The sequence below is a fragment of the Ranitomeya imitator genome, chromosome 1 (genome assembly GCF_032444005.1).
Source record: "Ranitomeya imitator isolate aRanImi1 chromosome 1, aRanImi1.pri, whole genome shotgun sequence".
In the NCBI taxonomy this organism is placed as follows: domain Eukaryota; kingdom Metazoa; phylum Chordata; class Amphibia; order Anura; family Dendrobatidae; genus Ranitomeya; species Ranitomeya imitator.
This window is the reverse complement of record NC_091282.1, coordinates 232,774,063-232,788,576: the sequence shown is the minus strand read 5'-3', so window position 1 is coordinate 232,788,576 and position 14,514 is coordinate 232,774,063. Positions and strand designations below refer to the sequence as shown.

At 41.2% G+C, this 14,514-nt stretch overlaps 1 protein-coding gene across 6 annotated transcripts in view; it reads right to left on the bottom strand.

Annotated features, from left to right (window-relative positions):
* The window catches only part of TAOK3 (TAO kinase 3), a 308,043-nt gene that overhangs the window by 150,607 nt on the left and 142,922 nt on the right, over window positions 1-14,514 (bottom strand). For all 6 annotated transcript variants that reach the window (XM_069754530.1, XM_069754547.1, XM_069754558.1 and 3 more), the window contains one exon: window positions 7,670-7,766. In XM_069754530.1, the coding sequence (XP_069610631.1) occupies window positions 7,670-7,766 (97 nt within the window). The remainder of the gene's footprint in view (window positions 1-7,669; window positions 7,767-14,514) is intronic.

The window sequence follows — 14,514 nt, the reverse complement described above, 5'->3', positions numbered from 1 at the left end:
TGTGCTGCGAGCGGGAGCAGAGTGTCACGCGTCTGTGCTGCGAGCGGGAGCAGAGTGTCACGCGTCTGTGCTGCGAGCGGGAGCAGAGTGTCACGCGTCTGTGCTGCGAGCGGGAGCAGAGTGTCACGCGTCTGTGCTGCGAGCGGGAGCAGAGTGTCACGCGTCTGTGCTGCGAGCGGGAGCAGAGTGTCACGCGTCTGTGCTGCGAGCGGGAGCAGAGTGTCACGCGTCTGTGCTGCGAGCGGGAGCAGAGTGTCACGCGTCTGTGCTGCGAGCGGGAGCAGAGTGTCACGCGTCTGTGCTGCGAGCGGGAGCAGAGTGTCACGCGTCTGTGCTGCGAGCGGGAGCAATTGCTTTTTCAAAGGGGAGAATTTTTTTTTTTTTTTTATCCAAAATACTTTAAAATCCACAACACATTTACTGCGACAGATTACCTCACAAAGTACATATGTACCACAAAAATTGTAATTTTTTTTTGCACATCTGCTTTATTTCTCAAATTTTACATTTGTACAGGCAGCATCATCTTTCAGGCACTGGCTTTTTATTTGTATACCTACCGACCATTTCTTATGCCATAATTTTTTGGAAGAGGGTCGAATTTTGTTGCAAGGGAAAAAAAAAAAGTCTGCTTTGTAAACGCCAGTTATATAACGTACCTACCTAGCATTTCTTGTTACGTCCTATTTGGCAAGGGTTGAATAATTTGTGAGAAAAGACCGTCAAAAGAATATAGTGTTCTACAAAATATATGGTAAAATAAAAGTGGCAATAGATCAGGTAGTGTATAAAACCCCCACACAAGAAAGCTCATAGAGTAGCCAAGAACACAAGAGCTGCTAGCATCAGCACCATCACCAGTCATCCGGCTAGCATTACTACCAAACGCAGGCCACATTTGGCCTGCTTCCCCACCGATACTCTTGCCGCAGACAAAGAAGTGAAGGTCATTACAGAATGTATGCCCCAGCTGGATGAGGCTAACCAGTGTGCTGCACAGAACGGTCTCTGCCTCAACACAAAACGACCAAGATCATTTTTAGTCATTGTTTTAATTTAAACAAAAAAAAACCCCACAAGAAAAGTCTGTCAGTGTGCGGTGTTATTAAATGGCCTGTTTATTACTATAGGTTTCCATCCGTTCATATGGTAGGGTCCTTTGACATTAACTCCTTCAACCCCAAGCCTGTTTTCAACTTCTAGGCAAAATTTTACATTTCTGACCACTGTCACTTTATGATAATAACTATGGAACACTTCAATGGATCCCACTGATTCGGAGACGGTTTTTTCATGACATATTGTACTTTATGATCGTGGTAACATTGGTTTATTATGTCTTGCGTTTGTTTAAAAAAAAAAAAAAAAAAAATCAGAAATTAGGTAAAAATTTTGCAAGTTTCAATTTTTATGCCCTTAAGCCAGAGAGATATGTCACACCAAAAAGTTAATAAACAACATTTACCACATGTCAGTTTTACATCAGCACAATTATTGAAACCATGACCAGCAATTTCTTATTTTTCAAACATTTAGAAATCGTTTTTTTTTTTTTTTTAGTGACCACATTACATTCGAAGGGACTTTAACCCCTTCACCCTGAAGCCTGTTTTCAACTTCCTGACCAGGCCATTTTTTTCAATTCTGGCCAATGTCATTTTATGAGGTTTATGGTATCAATTTGTTTATTTTCACAAGGGTAAAAGGAGAAAATGGAAGACTAACATTGTTGAGCAATTTCTCCTGAATACGCCGATACCCCATATGTGGGGGAAAACCACTGTTTGGGCGCACAGCAGGGCTCGGAAGGGAAGGAGCACATTTTGACTTTTTGAATGCAAAATTGGCTGGAATGGAGAGTGGACGCCATGTTGCTTTTGAAGAGACCCCGATGTGCCTAAACATTGGAAAAACCCCACAAGTGACCCCATTTTGGAAACTAGACCCTTTAACGAACTTATGTAGCTGTGTGGTGAGCACTTTGAACCCCCAGGTGCTTAACAAAAATGATCTTTTAGCCCCATTTTTTGTTCATTTTCACAAAAGTAAAGAGTAAAAATAAACCACTAAAGTTGTTGCACATTTTCTCCTGAATACGCCAATACCCCAAAATCTGACCATTCTGTGTCCGTTAACTGATCAATATTTCTGCATTGATGCCAATTTATTTTCTTAACCTAAACCACATTTCGGGGGGTTTCAGCTTTCAAAAGAATAATTTATACAACCAATGGATGAATTTAACGTCAGGTTATAAGCTTTAAATTTACATAACATGGATAAGCGAAATAACTTCTGTCAGGGAGTGTATGTAGAGGTACCTCTTACAGTGCTGGGGTGCTGCCATAACCATGTAGAGAGGTGAAGGACATCTTTCTTGCCCTTGTACTTGACTACCAGCATGTTATCGCTACATTGGGCTCTGCTCTCACCCTTTCTGAGCAGCTGCCCAGTTGGCATCTTAGGGAGGTATCTGGTTTTGCTGACAGTAACACATGCTGCGGTAGCTCATGCAGAGAGGTCCCTGAAGAGTGGGATGCTGGTATGAAAGTTATCTACGAAGAGATGATGACCTTGATCCAGCAGTGGGTGCACCAAATCCGACACAATTTTTCCCACACACTTCCAGGACAAGGCAACATTCAGGGGGTTCAATCCTGGTGTCCATCCCTTCATAAACTCTGGTACTCTCACACGGTTTGTACAGCTTAATTCCCTGGCCCTCTTACTGGGCAGGTATTGCCAGAATTTTAGCCTCACCTTAAAATGTATTAGGGACTCATCCACACAGATATCCCTTTGAGGAACGTACACCTCAGCAAACTTGATGCAGAAGTGATCAGTAACCAGCCGAACTTTGAAAAGTTGGGGTCATCAAGGGTAAAACATTGTGCATTATCATTATAATGCAAAAATTTGTGGATTTATGGGTTATAGCCATGCGGAGCAGTGTCGTATAAAACATCAGCACTCCAAGGTACTGTCTTCCTCACTAACCTCATGTGAAAGACAAGGCCCCAAAACGTCATCAATTCTACTGCTTCTACAGGAGTCCAGTTAGAAAATGATGAAGAGCGGTTTTGTGCCGAAAATTGCCGAGTGTACAAATTTGTCTAAGCCACCACAAAGTTTACAAAATCCTCAAATAAAGACTTTGAAAAAGTCCATTTCTGTGAGGCCGGTGGTTGTCAAATTGAATTCCTAATTGCGCCACAAAATCAGGAATCTGTGGCTCACAATTTTCAGCAGGTGAGGTCCATAATGGGTCAGTAGTGTGCGCTGGCTCATTTTCTGTCCTACGGAGTCTGCATGGTGGTTCAGGATCACTTGAGGAGGAGGAAAAATTAAAGGAAAGTGGGATCCTCTCCTCACCATCAGTGTCGGAGGAAAGGTGTGTGCGTGTGGTAAATGTTTAGTTTTTTTAGTTAGAAGTGAAAAAGATAAAAGAATCTAAAAAGAAAAAGAATAAAAAAAATATAGAAATTTTGAAAAACAAAACTTACTAAGTGGAGGTCAGTAAAAAAACAAAATAATAAAATAAATTATTGAGCGTTCGCAACTATCTTACACTAACCCTGACTCTACTACTGTGGGTTTGTTTTTTTTACTGAATAGATACAGATTGCTGCAGTTGTTTTTTTACTATCCCTAATCTAGTCCTATCAACTAATCAAATTTTGTTCTGCAAACAAAAAAAAAAAAAAAAAAAAAAAGAGGCCGATCACTGATGTGTGCCAGTCATCAGCGCTCCATGACTGTAGGACGCATGCATGCCTGGATATGGTGCAAAAAAAAAAAAAAAAAAAAAAGATTAAAGAACAAAAAAGTCCTTGCCAAAAGTGAGCAAGGGTGCCAATCAGTGATGTGCATCTGATCAACAGGCTCGCCGATTGTAGGACACACACACAAAGCTGGTGCACAGGGGGTTGGGGGGGGGAAAGACAGACAAAAAAAGTCCTGGAAAACAGTATACACGAGTGCGGATCAGTGATTTGTGTCCACGATCAGAGCTCGGCAGCTGCAGGACACAAACAAAAAAAGAAAAATAACCTTCCAAAACGTCGAGTGATCAAGTTTAAGGTCAGCAAGTACTAACAAATATGGACGTATAGATACGTCGAAGGTCGTGAAGGGGTTAGGGTATATACACATGATCAGGAATGGCTCCATATTTGCTCAGGATTTGACGCAGGTGAAATCTGCATCTGAGATTACTGGCAGGTCACCTGTGTTTTTGATGCGTTTTTTATGCTTTTTTTTTCCCCCACATGCATTTTTGATGCGTTTTTTCATTGCATGAGCTTTTTTGTCACTTGAAATAAAGCTAATTGAAAGTTGGCTTTGGGAAGGGAAAAAAATGATTTCCTGTTTGCAGATATATTGGGGTATGTTCCCAAGGCCAGTAAATGCCGCAAGTTGGATGCTGCATACATCTGCAGCATCCAACCTGCAGCGTCCAGCTGTTACAGCATAGTGGTGGGATTTCAAGAAATCCCATGCCCACTATGCGCGCACCAATGCCGGCGGCTCACCGCAGAAACAGACATGCGGCGTGTCTTTCCCGTCTGCAGCATGTCAATTTATGTGGGGGAGATGCTCAGTCTCCACTGCGTAAATTTCCCATACATTTTCATTAGATGCGGTAAAACCGCATTATCTTCCTAGTCACATACATATTTAGTGCAGGAACGCAGCTTACTACGCATGTTTACTAATTTAAATAATGTTGAATCTTGTGACACAGCAGGAAGTACATGATACAGGAAGTGGAGGAAAGCACAGAGAGGTCCCTTCATTTTTAATAAATACATTTAAAAAAAAAAAAAAAAAGGGTGGGTTGCCCCTATATATGTTTACCAGCCAGAGTAAAGCAGACTACTAGGACGGGTATTTCAGGCCAGTAAGGATCCAATATCCATGAACCTTACCAGCCTGATAATACCAGGCCGCAGCAGTCTGCTTACCTTGGATGGTTAGCAAAAATAGTGGGATCACCTCCAAAAAAAAAAAAAAATAGCGTGGGTTCCCCACCACCATTCACCCTGACATCCAGACACAACGGAGCTGGAAGCTCATGGAGCTGAAGGAGATAACGCGGTTCCCGGCAGTCACGTGCACTGCAGTTCTCGCCGTCAGCTGATGGTTCGCGAGAACTGCAGTGTACATGAACTTCCGGCTGAAACAAGATACGCTAGTATGTAAATTAATACACATGCGTAGTAAGCTGCGTTCCCGCATTTAATACGCATGTGACTAAGAAGATAATGCGGTTTTACCGCATCTAATGATAGTGAATGGATAATTTACGTGCTGCAGTCTGGAAAGACACGCCACATGTCAGTTTATACAGGGATGCAGTGGGCATCTCGGAATGCATAGTGGACAGGGATTAATTTAAATCTCATCCACTATGCTGTAACATCTGTCCGCTGCAGGTTTGACACTCCAGATGTATGCAGCGTCCAACCTGCAGCGTTTACTCACCCTGGAAACATACCCTTAAGGCTATGAGACCTCAGTTTTATACACAGCTTTTTAGAGCAATTCACGCATCTGAGATATGTGGCAAGATTATTTGCAGCAAATAATGTTTTGGGGAAAACTTTGCTGAATCTCATGAATTAGAATCATTTGCTCATATCTAATGACAAGCATTTAGTTGATAATGGGATGAGCTGTCCGATTACAATGTAGCATATGCCCCAAACACTGAAATAATATTTCCACTAGAGGGGGTTGTAGTCAAGTCTATTCCTAATACTTCTCCAATTTGACCATTTTCAGCAGTTCGGATACAATGTTGTCAGTGCAGTCCACCTGTGATATTTACTATGATTGCTATGGGATGGCAGAGTAAATGCATCAGTATGAAAATTAATGTCAGAGGTTCTATTTATAAGAGACCGCGATCCTGCTCAGCCTTGAATGAAGGATATAATCCATCACATCACTCCCTGCTCAAGTAGAGTTTAAATGTGCAAGTATACCTCACACAGATAATAACGCCATTTCATAAGAACTATGCTGCAGTGGTTTTCGTTGGCTTCTCTCATCTTGTAGAGTCTAGTTCAGTACATGTGTGGTGTTTCTTAGCTATAACCCAACACACACACACCGATGAAGAAGTACTGTAAACCCATCCGATGGCGCAGTCAGACAATCCAGCTTACAAGCTGTATTACAGCAGAAGTTCGTACACCGCTGTTAGTGGCCTTTTTGGGGTTAAAAAAAATGCTCTGGCCAGATGCAAGTTTCGGGTCACTAGAGAAATACAAAAGCACAATACAAATATTGATTGTATATGCCCTTTTTGTTTGTTTGTTTCACAAAATAATGGAAAAAGACAGCTGACCAATGCAGCAACACTTCCTCTGGAGCCCAGAACATAGCCACTGCCTTAGACATTGAATGGTTACAGAGGAGATCCAGGTCAAGAAGGAGTTTAAAAAAAAATGACTGACTTTATTGAAGTACATTAAAATAGTGCTAAAAAAATCAGGAAAAATAAATGCACTCATCAGAATGCAGAACCAACGGGTTTTGGGTGCTTATAGATTAGAGGCGATATATGGATCAGAAACGCGTAGGTGCTGGATGCACTTTTAACTGCACTTTAATAAAGTCTGGATTTTTTTTTTTTTTTAACTTTGCCTTGAACTGGCTCTTATATTCTTAACCTTTTTTTTTTTTTACCGTAATTGTATTTTCAGCTTTTTTTTTTTTTTTTCCTTTAAATTTCGCCATGCTCTATGTATGGTGTTTTTCTCTCATAAACCAACATTTTTTATTTTTTTTTTAACTTAAAGAGTATTTGTCGCCTCTAAAAAATGTAATGCCTTTTTATTAGTCACAAAACTTGTAAAATGTCAAAGTGGAATCTTGACATCGCATGATCTAGGAATCCTATGTTCTGTAATGTAGAAGAAAAAAATGCATTTATATATCCAACAACAAAAAAAGCAGGAGCTTTATATATATAAAAAAAAAAAAAAAAAAAAAAAAAAAAAGCACCCAAAAAGTGTGCGAGATTGCTTTATGTACTAACAGAAGAGCTGGCCAGCAATTGTGTTGCACTTTCTCTCCATCTTGGTCAATAAGGTGATGTTCATCTGTCACACAATGGACCCAATGGGTTCCTTGAGCTGTTAATCATTTACATGGGGGAACTAACGCTTCACGCAGTGTTACATTTTATTTATTTTCTCTATAAAATAACAAAATCTGCAACAAGAGTTTGAAAAGGAAATAAAAAAAAAAAACAAACTAAAGACATTTCTAGAAAGCAATAGAAAAAAAAAGTATCTATACATTTTATGAGTAAGGCTTTGTTCCCACTAATCTATTGCTCATAAAGCAACAAAGCATATCCTTTCAAAGGGAACACAAGTGAAACCTGATGGATCCTACCTGCTTATAGTTGGGTCCAAACTGTGTGGGGTGAGAGCACTGGCTTACACCATGGAAAGGATTCAGGCAAGGCGATAATATCGCTCGATGGGATGGGTAAAATGCGCCCATATTATACACTATAGGTATAAGCTGTGTAGCTTGGCTAGCAAAAGGAAAGCTCATACTGAATATGTGTCAATGTTAAAAATTAATCCACAGACTGAATAGTTAGCGTTGAGTAAGCACACTTCACCTGGAGACCACGGCAATTCTGGCTTACCTGTGAATCATATTGCGTGAGTGCAGGTAGTCCAGCCCCTGCAAGGCACCATGAGTAATGGCCGCGATCTCCACTTCCTGAAGTGGCTTCTTGTGAACTATAGAAAAAGAGAATTGCATTAGAGAAAGACGACTAAAATGGGACCCCGTCAAAAACCACTATTAACCTGCAGATATGGGGTTAATCTGCAGATGGATGGCATTCTGAAGCCGTGCATCCGCTATAATGAAAGTCCGGCCGCCAGGGGGAAACGTTATTCCTCCTGGCAGACCCCATTTTTCAGCCAGAGGCGCAGTCGGTACAGCCTTGAATGACAAAATAGGCTTTGTTCTTAAAGGGTCTTTCAGCAGAGAATGACTGATGAGACCAAGTAGAGGGGCTCTGTGCATCATGGGGCTGCCAGACATTGAAATACACCCTCCCACCTAGGTTTCCATCTATCACCTCCATTCTCTGGCTCTGTGAAGGCAGAGCTGTCAAATAAGGGGGTGTGCAGAGGAACATGGAGCAGCTATGAAGGTGCATGTAAAGGATTGGCTCCGCCGTGAAGCATCGAGACGTAGTTTGAACAGTCATTCTCTGCTGACAGAGTCCCATTTAAGAAGCACTGTCGCCGGAGTGGCTTCAGTCACCGCTCAGTATATACTGTGTGGCCCCTGTAACCAAACCACCACACTAACTAGAAGTCGGCTGTGCAGTGCATCGGTCAGTCAGTACCAGGATGTACTGAGCCACGCCTGCCCGAGTGCCTTCTTAGGACCAAAGTCCATTTTAGCATTCACGGAAACCAGTCATGGAAATAGGCTGGCCAAACCACAAACATGAATAAGACACAGGCTCCGTTATTGCAAATACCCATATTTTACGCTAAAGAAAAAAGACACATTATATAGGGACACGGAGCGATGACTTATTTCAGAGTATTATGGTAGAGTTTCAGAGTGAAACATAGATGCCAGCACTGAGGGATCCGGCCCAGATTCACGCTGCATGTGATTCATATCCGCATGGCCCAGACCTGGAATAAGAGCGTCTATACAACATTGTGACCGTCATATATACAGCTTTACATTAACCCTGAAAAGGAAAACCGCAACATACTCCATTATGGGTATATCATCACGTAGAAGAATGTGCACAAGAGAAACAGCCGAGTGCCCAGATAGTGGCCTCCTAGCAGACAGCATGTACATCTATCCAAAAGAAGTAACGCAACTTATTATGTGCATGGCGGAAATAGTTCAAGTTATCCAATCATTTATGGTAGTCTTAAAGGGAACCTGTCAGCAGGATTCTGCTGAGTAACCTACAGACAGTGCACGATTGGCACTGTTATACTGATTAAAACGATACCTTGGTTGATGAAATCTGTCTTGTGGTTGTTGTTTAACCCCTTTACCCCCCAAGGTGGTTTGCACATTAATGACCGGGCCAATTTTTACAATTCTGACCATTGACAATTTATGAGGTAATAACTTTGGAACGCTTCAACGGATCCTGGTGATTCAGAGATTCTTTTTTCGTGACAGTGTACTTCATGATATTGGTAAAATTTCTTTAATATATTTGGGGGGGAAAAAAAACAATGACAATTTTGCAAAAATTTTGCAATTTTCCAACTTTGAATTTTCATGCCCTTAAATCACAGAGATATGTCACCTAAACAGTATGTCTACTTTACATCAGCACAATTTTGGAACCAACATTTTTTTTTTTTTGTTAGGAAGTTACAAGAGTTAAAATTTGACCAGCGATTTTTCATTATTCCAATACTTTTTAGTTATTTATTTTTTTAGGAACCACATCACATTTGAAGTCCCTTTGAGGGGTCTGACAGAAAATACCCAAATGTGACAACATTCTAAAAAGTGCCCCCCTCACAGTGCTCAAAACCACATGAAAGAAATCTGTTAACCCCTTCATGTACTTCACAAGAATTTTTGAAATGTGGGAAAAAAAAATTGAACATTAACTTTTTTTTCACTAAACTTAATTCAGATCCGTTTTTTTTTTTTTTTCATTTTGACAAGGGTTAGAGGACAAAATGGACCCTAACATTTGTGGCGCAATTTCTCCTGAGCACGCCGATACCCCATATGAGGGCGAAAACCACTGTTTGTTCGTATGGAAGAGCTCAGAAGGGAAGGAGCGCCATTTGACTTTTTGAATGTTAAATTAACTGGAATTATCAGTGGACGTCATGTCCTGTTTGGAGAGCTCCTAATGTGCCTGAACAGTGGAAACAACCCCCCCCCCCCCCACACACACACACACACACACACACACACACACACACACACGTGACCCCATTTTGGAAACTAGACCCCACAAGGAATGCATCTAGATGTGTGGTGATCATCTTGAACCCCAGGTGCTTCACAAGTTTATAATGCTGAGCCATGAAAATAATAAAATCACATTTTCCCCACAAAAAAAATATTTTAGCCCCAAATTTTGCATTGTCATAAGGGTAACAGGACAAATTGCACTACAAACTATATGGTGCAATTTCTTCTGAGTACGCCGATACCCCATATGAGGGAGAAAACTACTTGAGGCCCAGTGCAAAGCTCAGAAGGGAAGAGGCACCATATTGGAGTTCAGATTTTGCTGGAATGGTTTGAGGGTGCCATGTCACATTGGCAGTGCCCCTGAAGTGCCAGAACAGAAACCCCCTATATGTGATTTTGACTTCATGGGTATTTTCAAGAAACAAACAGCAATGAATGCTGCCAAGTGAAAATTGCAAACTGCCGCTGTAGTGACCAGTACGTTGCAGTAACCAGTACTTTAAGCCCAACCCGTGCTTCCGGAGACATACAACAGTAAATTAGGCGGACACTTGTCTTCAGAAATGCCAAACATTTGGACGCTATATGTGGTTTAGGTACACTGTGGGGCTCAGAAAAGATGGGGGGTATTTAGATTTTAAAGCGGAGAATTTATTTTGGAGGGTGAGAAGCCATTTAGCTTTTCCAGAGCCTTTGTGCTACCAGAAATGTGGAAGCCCCTATATTTCCATTAACAGATGACGGACCTGAGTGGGGACTTGCTTTTTTGGTGGATTGAGTTGAAGCTTTTATTGGGAACATTTTACATAACATTTGGGATCACATTTATCTATCACTCTACGCTCACCACTTACTTTGGGGTTTCCATCTAAATCTCTGAGTGACATGACAGATGAATCCCCCGAGGGATCCTTTCCCTATAATGAGGCAGCAGAGTTACTCTGCACTTTATTTGGGCTTTGTTCAGCGGTGTCGTTCTTTTCATAAGTGCACAAAACTGGCAATGCAATTCTAAAAAGACGGACACCGCTGGATCACAGGTCCTATGGCATCCACAGTGCCTCTATCTGCCTCATAGGGAATCTTCCTCCAGGGTTTTCGTCTGAATCACGTATTTCAGAGATCTACACAGAAACCCCGGTGTAAGAATATGTGCACACGACGCAGATTTAGTGCAGAACTGCAGCAGATTTTTCTGCAGCAGAAACGCTGCAGACTGCACTGTGATTTACAGTACAATGTAAATCAATGTGAAAAAAAAAAAAGCTATGCACATGGTGCCGAAAAATCTGCGCAGAAACGCTGCAGATTTCAAAGAAGTGCACGTCACTTCTTTTGTGCAGTTCTGCAGCGTTTCTGCACCCTCCATAATAGAAATCCATTGGTAAAAAACGCATCAAAAACGCACCTGCGGATTCTGCCAGGAGATGCAGATTTAGTACAGATTTTATGCAGAAAATTCTGCACCAAATCTGCATCGTGTGCACACAGCCTTAGCGCTGAGCGCAGGATAAATGATGTAGGCCAAGCCTTACTGCGATCTTTGAGAGGAAGAATTTAAAAAAAAAAACAAAAAAAAAAAAAAAACAACATGTGAAGAATTGGTTTTATTTATTTTTTATGTTGCTCCTCGTGCGGTTTAAGTGATTAGGTGACTTTATTCTTCGGGTTGGTGCGATTACAGCGATACCAGATTTATATTAGGGTTTTTTTGTTGGCTGCTGTCACACACTAAAAGACGCTTTTTATTGCAAAATCACATTTTGAGAGCTATGATTTTTCCATATTTCGTCCGACAGTCATGTTATGGCTTGTTTTTTGTGGGACAAGCTGACATTTTTATTGGCACCATTTTTTGGGCACATGCCATTTTTTGATCGCTTTCTACTCTGATATTTGGGATACAGATTGGACAGGAATTGCTTTTTGTTTGTTTGTTTGTTTTTTTTAATACCGTTCCGCATGTGGTAAAATTGGTAAGGCAGCTTTACTATTTGGGTCAGTATGATTACAGCAACACCCAATTTATATCATTTTTTAGGTTTTGGCCCTTTTACACAAAAACTATTTTATGTAAAAAATAATTATTTTTGCATCGTTTTATTCTGGGAGCTATAATTTATTTTTCTGCTGATGAAGCTGTATGACTGCTTGTATTTTCAGGACGAGATGACTTTTCAAAGGTACTATTTTTATTTACATCCATCTTTTTGATTGAGGTTTTATTGCACTTTTTGCTTGGCGGTATGATAAAGCATTGTTTTTTGCCTAATTTTTTAATTTTTTTACGGTGTTCACTGAAGGGGTTAACAAATGGGACAGTTTTATAGAGCGAGTTGTTAAGGACGCGGCAATACCAAATATGTACTTTCATTGTTGTGTTTTGTTTTTTTTTTAAATATAAATTAGTATTTATTTGAAAAATATTTGATTCTTTTTAATTTTCTTTATTTGGGGATTTAAAAAAATAAATATATTTTTTAACCCCTTTCTGCCATCAGACGGAATAGTACATCCGATGGCAGAACCCCCGCTTTGATGTGGGCTCCAGCGGTGAGCCCGCATCAAAGCCGGGGCATGTTGAATAGCTGACATGTGCCCGCAATAGGCGCGGGTGTAATCGCGATTCACCCGCACCTATTAACTAGTTTTATGCCGCTGTCAAACTGAGCATCGCCTCTACGTAGCAGAGCCAATCAAGTTGTGCCAGCTTCTAGCCTCCCATGGCTATTGAAACATGGCAAAAGTAAAAAAAAAAAAAAAAAAAAAAAAAAATATGAAAAAAAAAAAAATAAAATATAAGAAGGTCAAATCGCCCACCCCTTTCGCCCCATTCAAAATACAATAAAAAAAAAAAAAAATCAAACCTACACATTTGTTATCACCGTGTTTATAATCGCCTGATCAACCAAAAAAAAAAAAAAAAAAGATTAACCTGATCGCTAAACGGCATAGTGATAAAAAATAAAATAAAAATGCCAGAATTACGTTTTCTTGGTCGCCACGACACTGCTTTAAAATGCAATAACGGGAGATCAAAAGATCGTATCTGCACCAAAATGTTATCATTAAAAATGTCAGCTCGGCACACAAAAAACAAGCCTTCACCAAACCCCAGATCACGAAAAATGGAGACGCTACGGGTATTGGAAAATGGCGCGATTTTTTTTAGCAAAGTTTTAAAAAAAATTTCACCACCTAAAGGGACTGTCAGCTCAAATTGGCGGGATATTAAAATGATTTCTTACTGGTCAGATGGGCGGCGTATCTTCTCTATTTCTCCACCCTGTCCGTCCCCGTTTTCCACATTACTTTCGGGAATAAGAGTATGCGTGCGCCATAGTTGGTGCGTGCACCATGCAGTCTTCCGTAGCACACGCACAGTATGCTTTGCCCTACTGGGGGCAAAGCCAAAAAGCATTACTGCGCACTATGTCCCGGAACACAGCAAAATACTTCTGGGACATAGTGCGCGGGCGCATGCGCAGTAATGCTTTTCAGCTTTGCCAGCAGTAGGGCAAAGCATACTGCGCGTGCGCTACCGAAGACTGCATGGCGCACGCACCAACTATGGCACACGCATACTCTTATTCTCGAAAATAATGCGGAAAACAGGGACGGACGGGGTGGAGAAATACCGGATTACGTACCGGTAATGCTCTTTTATAGAGCCCACGACAGCACCCACTAGAGAGAGGGGATCCGCCCCTAGGAACAGGAAACCTACAGAGAGATAAAAGGGGCGGCCCCCCCTCGCTCCTCAGTTGTTTTACAGAGAATAGGAGGAACCGCCGCCAGGTTTTAGTTAACAGGTTCGGGTATATACATATATATACATATTTACAACCTCATACTATATCTTCTAATATTTACACCTCACCAAAAAAGCACCATGTGCAACTATATACAGAAAAGGGAGGGATGTGAACGGGTGCTGTCGTGGGCTCTATAAAAGAGCATTACCGGTACGTAATCCGGTATTTTCTATTCGCCACGACAGCACCCACTAGAGAGAATTGCAGAGACTATAGACTGGGTGGGTTTACTGAGTCAAGGACCGATACACCAAAAGTTAGATCAGAAGCAGAGGATAGATCTAATCTATAATGCTTATAGAAGGTATTCGGTGAAGACCAAGTTGCAGCCTTACATATAAGGTCTATTGGCACATTTGCCCTTTCTGCCCAGGAAGTCGACAAGGCTCTTGTAGAGTGCGCTCCCACATGCATTGGAGGATCTTTCCCTCCAGCCTTATACGCCAAGATTATTGCCTCTCTGATCCAGCGAGATAATGTGTTCTTTGTGACTCCGGCACCCTTGGTTTTACCCTGAAAAGACACAAAGAGAGCCCTACTCTTCCTCCAGTCCCTAGTTCTCTCTAAATAGGCTAAGACAGTCCTTTTTACGTCTAGGGTGTGAAGTCTTTCTTCTTCTGGAGTTGAGTGGTTCTCATAAAAGGTAGGTAACAGGATCTCCTGGGATCTATGAAAGGTAGAAGCCACCTTAGGGAGATAACAAGGATCTGTTTTTAAAAGTATCCTATCTGATGTTACC